The sequence below is a fragment of the Chlorocebus sabaeus genome, chromosome 21, assembly GCF_047675955.1.
Source record: "Chlorocebus sabaeus isolate Y175 chromosome 21, mChlSab1.0.hap1, whole genome shotgun sequence".
NCBI lineage: Eukaryota > Metazoa > Chordata > Mammalia > Primates > Cercopithecidae > Chlorocebus > Chlorocebus sabaeus.
Window position 1 is genome coordinate 112,459,003 of NC_132924.1, and position 13,533 is coordinate 112,472,535.

General features: G+C 39.3%; 1 protein-coding gene across 9 annotated transcripts in view; it reads left to right on the top strand.

The window, feature by feature from the left end:
- The window catches only part of LUC7L2 (LUC7 like 2, pre-mRNA splicing factor), a 66,946-nt gene that overhangs the window by 30,527 nt on the left and 22,886 nt on the right, over positions 1-13,533 (top strand). For all 9 annotated transcript variants that reach the window (XM_073009389.1, XM_073009392.1, XM_073009398.1 and 6 more), the window contains one exon: positions 10,657-10,755. In XM_073009389.1, the coding sequence (XP_072865490.1) occupies positions 10,657-10,755 (99 nt within the window). The remainder of the gene's footprint in view (positions 1-10,656; positions 10,756-13,533) is intronic.

Sequence of the window (13,533 nt, forward strand, 5' to 3'; positions counted from 1 at the left end):
ATCATGATTTATCTTTACTCTGGGAAAAATGGGTTTGGAGGTGGAACATACACAAGTGGAAAGAGGCAGTTAAGAAATTGGGGAGTGGTAGAAAACCAACAACGTTATATATGCACAATGTGCCCCATTTCTCTTCACCCTATACTCATGTCTAAGGTATAGTTGTTAACATGGAGGTCAGACTCTGTGTTCTTGTGTAATTTGTTAGAGGGTCTTCTGGAAAAATGCTTGAGCTGTAACTCTGGGGAGGAATATGTAAAACTTTCACCCTGGAAAACTTGAATAAAGAAAGCCTGTAGTGAATGTAGTCATATATCTGTATCATACTAGATGCTGCCACTTAGATTTCCTGTTATTCCTCAAAATCATCTTGTCCAGAGCAAGACATTTTTCCTCATAGAACAGTTTTCCCATTTGATTTAGTCAGTTCTCTTGGTGGCATCATTGTTTTCTCATGTTTGAAATGCTTAAAACCCTGAAAAGACTCCTTTTTCTTTCTTTCCACACTTAATTTCCATTTAGCTAATACCTGTAGGTTGAAAGTGATTGTGTTACTGAAAGAATATTGAGCTATGTTAAAGACCTGTTGAGATTTTTACTCTGCTGCCATTAGCTTATGATCTTAGGCAAATGTTGATCTGAGTCTTGATTTCCACATTTGTAAGAAGGTGTGTTGGGATTCATTATTCCAGAGACACTTCACATTTTTTTTTTTTTTTTTTTTTTTTTTTTTTGGAGACGGAGTCTTGCTCTGTAGCCCGGGCTGGACTGCAGTGGCCAGATCTCAGCTCACTGCAAGCTCCGCCTCCCGGATTTACGCCATTCTCCTGCCTCAGCCTCCGGAGTAGCTGGGACTACAGGCGCCCGCCACCTCGCCCAGCTAGTTTTTTTTTTTTGTATTTTTAGTAGAGACGGGGTTTCACCGTGTTAGCCAGGATGGTCTCGATCTCCTGACCTCGTGATCCGCCCGTCTTGGCCTCCCAAAGTGCTGGGATTACAGGGTTGAGCCACCGCGCCCGGCCCACTTCACATTTTTTAAATGGTTTTGTTGTTTGTTGGTTTGTGTGTGTGTGGGGGGTTTTTTTAGTTTTTTTGTTTGTTTGTTTGCTTTTTAATTCTTTGGCAGTCTGATATACCTCTATCACCTGCTTTCTCTTTTCTGTTCTAATTTGACCCCAGTGGCTTTATTCCTAGATTCTTGTAATATCTTCTCTTGCCCTTTGTCTCTTTCTTCTAGTGAATCTGTCTAGTGTTAATTGTTCTGAAACATGGATTTTATTGTGTTATATTTCTGCCTAAGTAGTCAAGTATTCTTTTCCTACAGAATAAATTCTGCATTTTTTTGACTCATTTTCAGACTCTTTCACAATCTAGTCAGAGGCTGTAAACTAGTGGCCTGTGGGCCAGTATAATCCTACATCCTCTTTCCCCCCCATCATTTTCCTTTATCTTCTAGTAGAAATCATCTCGTTCCAGTTAAGTTGTTCCTCTTTATTTTCCTGATAGGAAATATTGTATTCTCCCTTGAAGCATTTGCTCTGGCTCTTTCCCTCTATTCTGTGTCTTCTGTGTAAATTATCTTCACTTGTCCTAGAAACTTCCTCATACACACTGATATTTAATAAAGATAGCCCTCTTTTGTGAATTCACTTGAAAATAGAAGCATTAGAAGTATGTAAAGTTATGAGCCAAGGAAATAAGTTCTTCACTGAACAAATAATTGAGCTGTAATATAATATTGTGTCATATTATATAACACAATATTGAGTACCTATTATGTGGTGAACAGTGTTATCTGATTGGGGCTGTTACAATGATCAAGAAAGGCTGTGTTCCTCCCTCATTGAGCTTATATCCCATTGCAATCAATATGCAAAATAACTAGGTTGACAGCCTGCCTTCAGAGTGCTTTTATAAACATCTTACTTGATCTGAACAGCAATCCTGAAGTACTTGAGAAAACAGAAGTTCAGCTGGCACAGGCAGGATCACTTGAGGCCAGGAGTTACCAGCCTGGACAACACAGCAAGATTCCATCTCAACAAAAAAAATAATTAACTTGGTGTGGCATGCAGATGTCGTCCTAGCTACTGAGGAGACTGAAGCAGGAAGATCACTTAAGCCTAGGAGTTCAAGGCCACAGTGAGCTATGGTCATGCCAGTGCACTCTAGCTTGGAAGTTCAGAGTTTAAGTGAATTTCTCAGGATCAAATGGATAATACAAGGTAAAGGGAGGTGTTCTGATGTGGTCTAGTTCCCAGTCTCTTTTCTTTTTTTTTTTTTTTTTTTTGGAGACCAGGGTCTCACTGTGTCCCCTAGGCTGGAGTGCAGTGGCGCCATCTCGGCTCACAACCTCCGCCTCCTGGCTTCAAGTGATTCTCCTGCCTCAGCCTCTTGAGCAGCTGGGACTTCAGGCACATGCCACCACACCTGCCTAATTTTTTTTTTTTTTTTTTTTTCTTTTGAGACAGAGTCTTGCTCTGTCGCCCAGGCTGGAGTGCAGTGGCTGGATCTCAGCTCACTGCAAGCTCCGCCTCCCAGGTTTACGCCATTCTCCTGCCTCAGCCTCCCGAGTAGCTGGGACTATAGGCGCCCGCCACCTCGCCCGGCTAGTTTTTTGTATTTTTTAGTAGAGACGGGGTTTCACCGTATTAGCCAGTATGGTCTCGATCTCCTGACCTCGTGATCTGCCCGTGTCGGCCTCCCAAAGTGCTGGGATTACAGGCTTGAGCCACCGCACCCGGCCAATTTTTGTATTTTTAGTAGAGGTGGGGTTTCGCCATATTGGCCAGGCTGGTCTCAAAGCTTCTGACCTCAAGTGATCCACCTGCCTCGGCCTCCCAAAGTGCTGGGATTACAGACGTGAGCCACTGCGCCTGGCCTAGTATGTCTTATTACTTAGACAATGTAGTTTTTAAGTACAAGAGAATAAAGCATAAAACATGAATGTTTCCAATTATACCTCACCCTCCTTCTCAGATCTAAACCTTGTCAACTATTTACTGTACATCTTTCACTCTCCTTTCTGTGCATTTACACAAGGTTATGTGTTTTAACAGATGGCGTTAAATTGTTTGAATTTTTTTTCACTTGTGTTGGAGAAGTTTCTGTATCAGTTGTCTGCATTTTTAAAAATGCCTGAATAATATTTTGTAGTGTGGCTGTTCTCTTATTTTTTATATGCAGTGAGTATTAATAATAGTCTTTGTTTCTGTTTTTGGTGTACACTGTGGCAGTCAAATCCTTGTATGTACATCTTTGTAGACATTTGTAGCTATTGCTTTAATGTCTTGATTTCCATTGTGAATATAAATTCCTTGATTGTAGAAATTATATTCTCATGCTGTTCTGTAATTTTGTTCAGGATCTGGTTCATAGAACTGAACAAATGTTCAAACACATAACAAAGCAGGTGTATTTACAATTACTTGGAGCTATTACTATGCCAAATTCTATCGTTTATATGTTAACATATTACTACTATTAATTTACACTTAACAGTACACTCAAAATGTATAAATCAACCTTTTGATTTGCTCTACCATAATATTTCTATTCATTAATTTTAATGTATAGTTTTCACATGCCTCTCAATTTTTTTTTTCTCTAAAATTAAGTTGGCTTCTTTTTTTTGGAGGAGGGGACAGGGTCTGGTCTCAGTCTGTCACCCAGGCTAGAGGGCAGTGACATGATCTTGGCTCTCTGCAACCTCTGCCTCCCAGGTTCAAGTGATTCTTCTGCCTCAGCCTCCCGAGTAGTTGGGATGCAGGCATGTCACCATGCCCAGCTAATTTTTATATTTTTGGTAGAGATGGGGTTTCACCATGTTTGCCAGGCTGGTCTCGAACTCCTGACTTCTAGTGATCTGCCTGCCTCAGGCTTCCGTAGTGCTGGGACTACAGGTGTGAGCCACCACGCCTGACCTGGCTTCTTTGATTGTTCTAATTGTAATAATAATACATGCTCATTGCTTATAATTCAACCGGTACCAGAAAGTTCAAACAACCCTCATAGTAATACAGATTTGTAAATTCCAAAATACATATTTTATTACATCTTTCTTTGCCAGCTTCTCTTTTCTCCACTTGGTGTATCAAGAACATCATTTTTAAAGACTAAATAGACACTGTATAGCTGTTCCGTAGCTGAATCAACCAAACCCCTGTTGAGAGGCTCTTAAAATGTTTCTTGTTTTCTAAAAAACATTGTTCAACTTTATTCTCCATTTATCTTTTTATAATTATTTCACTATTAATTCCTTAGAAATAGAATTCCTTAGTGAAATTATCAGGTTTATTCAATAGTCATGGTTTGTGCAAAACTTGGTCTCCTGGGAGGGATAAGTAAGAGAAACAGACGGCTTTTCTAACGAAGCTTAGAGTTTATTTGGGGAAATAACATTCACTTTTGGAATTTCAAAAGAAAAGTTAAAAATTCTTGACAATTTGGCTTTGTTACCTTTGTTGGTAAAACAACAGTATAAAACGCTGTGGTGCTATAAGTTACCAGGATCAGGTATAGTTATTTGGTCAACATTTCATGGAGTAATGGATTCAGAATGGAGAAGACAAAATGCAGAGCTGAACTTAATTACAAATAAGCATTTAAAAAAAAAATCTACAATCTAAGCATTTAGATGTAAAAATTAAAAACCAAGAATAAACTTGTGGAAGGAATTTAATTATGGAGTAAGCTACCTGATTTTTTTGTTTTTTGTTTTTTGTTTCGAGATGGAGTTTCGCTCTTGTTGCCCAGGCTGGAGTGCAGTGGCGTGGTCTCGGTTCACTGCAACCTCTGCCCCCTGGGTTCAAGCAATTCTCCTGCCTCAGCCTCCCGAGTAGTTGGGATTACAGGCATGCACCACCACGCCCGGCTAATTTTGTATTATTTTAGTAGAGATGAGGGTTCTCCATGTTGGGTCAGGCTGTTCTCGAACTCCTGATCTCAAGTGATCTGCCCGCCTCGGCCTCCCAAAGTGCTGGAATTACAGGCGTGAGCAACCACTCCCAGCAGCTGCTTGTTAAATTAAAAAACAGTTTAAGACCAGGTGTGGTGGCTCAGGCCTGTAATCCTAACACTTTGGGAGGCTGAGGTGGTTGAATCACCTGAGGTCAAGAGTTTGACCAGCCTGGTCAACATGGTGAAACACCATCTCTACTAAAAATACAAAAATTAGCTGGGTGTGGTGGTGCATGCCTGTAATCCCAGCTACTAGGGAGGCTGAGGCAGGAGAATCGCTTGAACCTGGGAGGCAGAGGTTGCAGTGAGCTGATATCACGCCACTGCACTCCAGCTTGGGCAACCAGGTGAGACTCCATCTCCAAAAAATTAGCCAGGTATGGTGAGTGTGCCTATTGGTCCCAGCTACTCAGGTGTCAAGTGGCTGAAGCGGAAGGATTGCTTGACCGTGGGAGGCAGGGTTGCAGTGAGCTGAGATCATGCCACTGTACTCCAGACTGGGGGACAGAGTGAGGCCCTGTCTCTAAAAAAGTAAAAATAAATAATATGTATACACATACGTATACACACACACACACACACACACACACATATATTTTGTGACAGAGTCTTACTCTGTTTCCCAGGCTGGAGTGCAGTGGCACGATCTCGGCTCACTGCAAACCTCTGCCTTCTGGGTTCAAGTGATTCTTGTGCCTCATCCTCCTGAGTAGATGGTATTACAGGTGCCTGCCACCACGTCCAGCTATTTTTTTGTGTTTTTAGTAGAGACAGGGTTTCACCATGTTGCCCAGGCTGGTCTCGAGCTTCTGACCTCAAGTGATCTGCCTGCCTTGGCCTCCCAAAGTGCTGGGGTTTCAGGAGTGAACCACTGCATCTGACCTTGTTTTAAATTTTAAATACTCCTCATGTGCGTAGCACAGTGCCAGAGCAGATGCTTAGTAGTCATCATGGTATGGACAGAGGAACATAGATGCCTAGTATTCTGAAAATCTGCCTTGGCTATACCTACTGTCCCACTAGGTCCCCGAAGAGATAACCACTGAAGATATTCCACATATAAAAAAGCCTTCTTTGTTATAATTAGGCCCTTGGTCCTAGGGCTTGTGGTGAGGCAGGCTAGACTATGACAAGCCCTGCCTCTTGGAGTAAAAAAGAAGAGTAGCTCAAAACACTTAAGAAGGTAAGGAGTCCAAGCAAAGGAGATAATCCAAGGAGAGGCTAAGGAGAACCTCCCCTCCAGGAACTCAGATCAGTTTTGTCCTGGAATTCATCTTGAACACTCTGGCTTGTTAATAAGCCCCCCTGTGCCAAATGTTGTTCTTTGCCCTTTTTTCAGTTTGATTTGTTCAGCATAGGCACATAGTAGATAAAACAGAAGAATTCTTGCTCTATGGAAGTCACATTTTAGTGAGTTAATCTTACCCCTTTCATGAATCTTCCCCATGGCTTGCCTTCCCCAAAAGGCTACTCTCACCAAGAAGTCCACCTCTACTATAGTGGTAAAATGGTATCTTTTCTTGTGTTCATTTTGTTCTTGGTCTACATAGTTGCTTTTCTTCCTTTGGTTGGTTGTGTGATGTAACTTTAAAGATGTGGAGGCAGGGAGCCTAGAATTCTTGCAATAGAGACAGATGTTTAGGTTAAAAACAGTGAGGCAAAATTTATGTGTTACTTTTAAGGTTTTGTTGAATACGGGTTGGAAATGTAGTTGATCCAGGGAACTGATGAAAGTAAGATAAAGGAGATACAGAAGAAAGAAAGTAGACAGCTGCTTTGAATCTCTGCTGTGAGCTTTTTTAGATGTTGTGGGGAATGACTTACTGAAAAATATTGGAAGGTAAGTTAGTACTGAAATAACGGGAACTAGCATGGTAAAGTGGAAGCTATATTAGAGTAGGAATCAGTCTAACGAGATTTTCTGATAAGCACCCTGAGCAAGTCATTCTTTCTGTGCAAAGAATGGGAATAAAACTAGATCAGTGAGTGGTTCTCAACACTGCACGTTAAAAGTACCTGGAAGGCTTTTACAATTGAATCAGTCTTTGGGAGGTAGGAATTGGGACTTTTTAAAAAGCTTCCATCAATATTATGTAAAAGTTCCCCCGGTCTAGTTTGAGAACTACAGTGGATCAAAAAGCCTTTCCAACTGTGACATCTTGCATTTTATGAAATAAAATTTAGCGTGTGAACAGCTATAGCTGTGGAAATAAAATAGTAAGGAAGTTGTTGGCATGATTGATGTTTAGAAATTGTTAATTTCAGAAACCTACTGCCTGGCATATCAAAGACAATGACAACCTCCTTCTGCCGTTAGCTTCTTTCATTCCTATCATGTTTTCTGGAATTATTTCTTAGGAATATTTAAGTTTTTCTGCATTTTCTTAATAATTGTTGTTTAATGAGCACCTTTTAAATTAGATTTTCTACACATCCATAGAAAGCTCTACTTTTTGTTTATTGTCACTGAAAAACTCCTTAGCTTGTTAAACCTGACTAATGAATTGGAGGTAAGGATTGGAGCCTGGAAAAATCTCAGCATACTCAGTAACAGTATAGTACTTTAATACCACTAAGCATGTTGAGGACTTTTATAACAGTGGTGAGTCCTCATTATTTCCCAAAGGATAACTTTGAGGGCAGAATTTATACATTCCCATTCATTCCATTATGTAATTAAGAACCGAAGGTAATATAGTTTTACAGAAAAACATTTTCTGTTTGTTTTTACTTTTGAGACAGGGTCTAGCTCTGTCACCCAGGCTGGAATGCAGTGGCATGATCACAGCTTACTGCAGCTTTGACCTGCAGAGCTCAAGTGATCCCCCTGCCTCTGTCTCCTGAGGAGCTGGGACTATAAGCATGGGCCACCATGCCTGGATAAATTTTTTTTTTTTTTTTTTTTACTTTTTGTAGAGTTGGGGTCTTCTTATGTTACCCAGGCTGGTTTGGAACTCCTAGGCTCAAGCAATCCTCCCACCTTGGCCCCCCAAAGTGCTGGAATTACTGGCATTAGCCACTGTGGCCAGAAACATTGTTGGATTTTTTGTTGTTGTTGTTGTTGTTGATTTAATAGTCACAACATCTAAGAGTCCGAAGGAAGAAAAAAACTACCTGATGGTTGAATTCTTTCTTTAATATCCTAGTAAAAGAGTTGTCAAAACAGTGAGCACCTCATTTATCTGGGAACTCACTAACTCTGAGGTTGTTTGTTCTACCTTTGGAAAACTTTGATTATTGAAAATATTTTATTGATGAGGTGCAGTTGCTCATGCCTGTAGTCTAGCATTGGGGGGCTGAAGTGGGAGGATCAGTCAAGCTCAGGAGTTTGAGACCAGCCTGGGCAAGATAGCACCCTTTGTCTCTATTTAAAAAAAAAAAAAATTAGCTGGAAATGGTGGCCGGGGACTGTAGTCCCAGGTACTTGTCAGGGAGGGGTGCTTAGGTGGGAGGATCGCTTGAGCTGGGAGGTGGAGGCTACAGTGAGCCATGATCATGCCACTGCACTCCAGCCTAGGTGACAAAGTGAGACTCTGTCTCAAAAAAAGAAGAACAAGTATTCAGAGAGTTAAAAGTCTGACTCATAATAAAACAAATAATAATATTTGTTTATTCGGCCCCGTAATAAAACAAATCTATTTCTGCTGCTTTATGAAAAATTCCTCAGTTGATTGAAGTTGGTTCAGTCTTATTTTTGTCTTCTCTATTTATTTCTGTTCCCTGGCTTTTTTGTATAGCCTGGTTTTGAGATACTTATGTCTAATTTTCTCATACTCCTTTTGAAATGTGTTAGTACGTAGAATGTGTTTTGGAGAACAGTGGTTTGCTTTTAAAACCAGCCTTCAGTAGAGAATTCCTGCTTTGTTTATACTGTGTCCTCTTTGAGTTAGTTTTAGACAATATAAGTTTTTCTCAGTTGTGCCATACTGTAACCGTTACTCTTGACTACTTACATTTTTAAATTGTCTGATTCTCTGCTCATACCTACTTATTTGTAAATTTATTGTCTTAGATATGTAACTATAGGACTTCATATTTGTTTCTTTTAAATTTTATCTGGTCTGTTAATACTTTTGAATCTTGATCTCGTGAATTAACTATGCTTTTTAGTTGGGATATTTTACAAAATTATACTTTTTTATACATATTTAGATTGTTGACAAGTTAAATAGGCAGACTCATTTTTAGATACTGTATACAAAGCTAAGACTCAGACCTGTGTGCCATACTCTGTTCCTGTTCCCTGTTACCATGAACTTCCCTGTGATTAACAGTGGCATATAAATAAATAAATACTTTAAAGATCTGCTTTCTAAATCTTCTGTACAACCTGGAACATTACTTTTTGCCTTTTCCTAAGATTCATTTGCTTCTCCCTCTTGAGACCCAGTTTAATTGTAACCTCTTCAGAAAGGTCTTCTCTGACCAGCTCATCCCAAGTAGCCCCCCATAATAATGGGGAGCATTGCTATTTTATTACATCATCTAACTTTGTTCATAGACATGATTCTTGTTATTTGTTTCCCCTCAAATAGAATGTAAGCTCCATGAAGTCAGACTGTCTCTGTCACTTAACTCTATATCCCTAGCACCTAAGATAGTGCTTGCCACAGTGGGACCTTAATAGTCAAAGGAAGGAGAATGACTTGTACTCCCTTTTTACCAACCCTCCAGAGATTTTGAGGTATTCCAAGGGTGGTCACACCTCCAGTTGGAAAATCTCTGCCTTGCTTTGATCACTGATTAATCATAACTGTAATGATCTTGCATCTTGCCAATTTTTTCTCCTCATATTTTCCCCCAAAAAAGTTTCCTGAAAGTTGCCTAGATACATATAAAAATGGATAGATTTTTAGATATTTTGTCTCAGATACGAGAAAAGCCTCTGGTTTGGTAAATTAACACCTAATTGGAGTTTCCCAGTAGAAGGACCCTAGGTTCAGTAAGAGTATTTATTTCCCTGATACATGTTTATTGTAAGTGGGGTTAAATGCTTGTTCTCTGTGCACTTATATTGGGTATTATTAGTAAATCATCTCTTTACTAGTTTATTAGTCTTGTCCCCAGACAAGACTATCAGAGTCACCAGTCTGTTTTGTTTTGGGTTTTTTTAAATTTATTTTTTATTTTAAAAAATTGAGACAGGTTTTAGTGTGTTGCTCAGGCTGGTCTCAAACTCCTGGGCTCAAGCGATCCTCCTGCCTCGGCCTTCCAAAGTGCTGGGATTACAGGCATGAGCCACCATGCCCAGCCACCAGTCTGTTTTTTGAGGACTCCATCTTTATTTGAAAAATAAGATATTCTTCAAAGCGCATTGACATCGCAACGATTCAGTTTATATATTCTTTTAGTTTGGTTTAAAATTAACTATCTTTTTTGTGTTGTGGAGCTAAATGAACTATGTTGTGATATAGAAGCTAGAAGCTTCTCTCAGATTCTGAAAAGCTTTTCCATATCCATTTATTGTTAAGTACAAGTGATCCCTGTTCCCATCTGTTGGTAGACAGAATTGGTGCCATTTTTTTCTTCTAACACCACGTTTTTTATTTGTCTATGAAAATTTGTAATTTGGAAGCCCCTACATAAAAAAGCATCTGTATGACATAATATGTATTCTGAAAAGAACTGTGGTTGTTGATGCATTTTTTTTCAAAACGTGTTTTTTTGTTTCAATATTATGTCTTTTTTCCCTTCCAGAGAATGGATCTTGGAGAATGTCTGAAAGTCCATGACCTGGCTTTAAGAGCGGATTATGAAATTGCATCCAAAGAACAAGATTTTTTCTTTGAACTTGATGTATGTGATTTTGCTTTAATGGTTTGTTATCTTTTGCTGTAAAACATGTGGATTAATATCTCTTAATAAGAAAAACTCTTAGCAGTTTATCCTCTGTGGTTATATGAAGGGTAAGACTCAAGTAAGATCATGTACTTTCTTGACAACTCTTAAAAATATGAGGTGAGACTGTATTTTAAGAAAATGTGTAAAAGTCATATGATTCATATGTTCTTTTGAAAATTAAGCATATTCTTCCCAACATAGTAGTAATGATTAAGGAAATATCAAGCAAATGTAAGCAACTAATTAATAGTGTATATAAGGACATATCTTTAGTAATATACTGAGTTTTTACATTCATATTTATTTTTATATCTACTTATATATATACATGTATGTATAGTTGGCCCCCCATATCTGTCGTGGAATCTGTAGAAGGAACCAACTGGGGATTGTAAATATTTAGCAGAAGAAAGGGATTGTTGCATCTGTACTGAACATGTACAGACATTTTGTTCTTGTTGTTATTCCCCAAACATTACAGTATAACTGTTTACGTAGCATTTACATTGTGTTAGGTATTATAAGTAATCTGGAGACAATTTAAAGTATATGAGAGGTTGTGTAATGGGAGATTATATGCAAATATTACATCATTTTATATTAAAAAATGCACATTCATGGATTTTGGTATCCACTGGGTATCCTGGAATCAATCTCGCACAAGATAGTGAGGGACGGCCGGGCGCGGTGGCTCAAGCCTGTAATCCCAGCACTTTGGGAGGCCGAGACGGGCGGATCACTAGGTCAGGAGATCGAGACCATCCTGGCTAACACGGTGAAACCCCGTCTCTACTAAAAAATACAAAAAACTAGCCGGGCGTGGTGGTGGGCGCCTGTAGTCCCAGCTACTCGGGAGGCTGAGGCAGGAGAATGGCGTAAACCCGGGAGGCGGAGCTTGCAGTGAGCTGAGATCCGACCACTGCACTCCAGCCTGGGCAACAGAGCCAGACTCCGTCTCAAAAAAAAAAAAAAAAAAAAGATAGTGAGGGACATGTGTACAGGTGTTTGGGGGAATTTTTTTTTTTTTTTTTTTTGAATCAGAGTCTCGCTCTGTCACCCAGGCTGGAGTGCAGTGGCGCGATCTTAGCTCACTGCAGGCTCCGCCTCCCGGGTTTGTGCCATTCTCCTGCCTCAGCCTCCCAAGTAGCTGGGACTACAGGTGCTCACCACCACTCCTGGCTAATTTTTTTGTGTTTTTAGTAGAGATGGGGTTTCACCTTGTTAGCCAGGATGGTCTCGATCTCCTGACCTCGTGATCTGCCCACCTTGGCCTCCCAAAGTGCTGGATTACAGGCGTGAGTCACCGCACCTGGCCGTTTGGGGGATATCAAGGATGATGTTTATAATGAAAAACCAAGCAATGGAAGACACCATTTAGATATCTAAAAGAGCCTGAAATGTAACTTTATATTGTTGCTTTTACATGAAAATCGTTTGCATAAAAATAAACCTTTTTTGCATATATATATAAAGCATAACAATCAGCGTTACATAAAACATACTAATGTGCATAATCTTATGATATATTTTATTAGTGAAATAATAGATGTTTTAAATTTAGTTTTTAGGAGATAAACCAGTAAACAGGTCCTCCTGTCTTCTGAATATCCAGCAATTTCTGCTAATGGAAATGAAATTGTTTTTGGAAATACAATTTACAACAAATTTTCCCTACTTTTTTGGTGGTTTTTGACCTTGCGGAGTACTTTTATATTTATATTGTCTGATTTATCAATCTTTAACACATCTATAGCTGGGCGTGGTGGCTCCTACGCCTGTAATCCCAGCACTTTGGGAGGCCAAGGCAGGGGTGGATCACCTGAGGTCAGGAGTTTGAGACCAGCCTGGCCAACATGGTGAAACCCCATCTCTACTAAAAATACAAAAATTAGCTGGACATGGTGGTGGGTGCCTGTAATCCCAGCCACTTGGGAGGCTGAGGCAGGAGAATCACTTGAACCTGGGAGTCAGGTTGCAGTGAGCCTAGATGTGCCACTGTGCTCCACCTTGGGGGACAGAGCAAGACTCCGTCTCAAAACACAAACAGAAAAACCAAATCTATTTCATTAATTCTAAAGGCTTTTCTTTTTCTGAGGTGCTAAGAATTCTCTCCCGTGGTTTCTTCTGGCATATTTTGGCTTCATTTTATAGACTTCGCATTTATTCTGGTTTAAGGAATTGAGATATGGATCTAGTCACCCCCCAACGCGACATAGCTACTTAGTCACCCAACACTATTTGCTAATTAGTACATCTTTTCTCTCAGTGCTTTGAGATGCCACCTTTATCTTTACATAAGGAAATTTGAATAGATTTCTGTTGTGATTTAAAAAGTAAATTTCAAATTAATTAACTATTTTTTTGTTACCACAGATAAAAGCTTTTTAAAAAATGATCCTTATTGCTTTTCACATTGAAGAAATTATTGGGTTATCCAGCTGTTTTTGGAATTCAGTGTGTGCTGAATAAATTTGTATTTTTAGTTAAACATTTGTATCTTGAATTAGTTATATTTCTGTACAGTAAGATTTGGAAGTCCAAACTTGAGAATGAATTCTTAAAGTTTACTTTTAAATGAACTATTAATTATAGACATTAATATGTGCCTCACAAATGTCATTTATATAAATATTGAATTTTTATAGTATAGATACTGCTAAAATTCTCAATGGTTTATTCTCTGAAAAAAGATAAGTTTTCCTAATGTGTGAGACTCTTGTCTCAAAAAAGAAA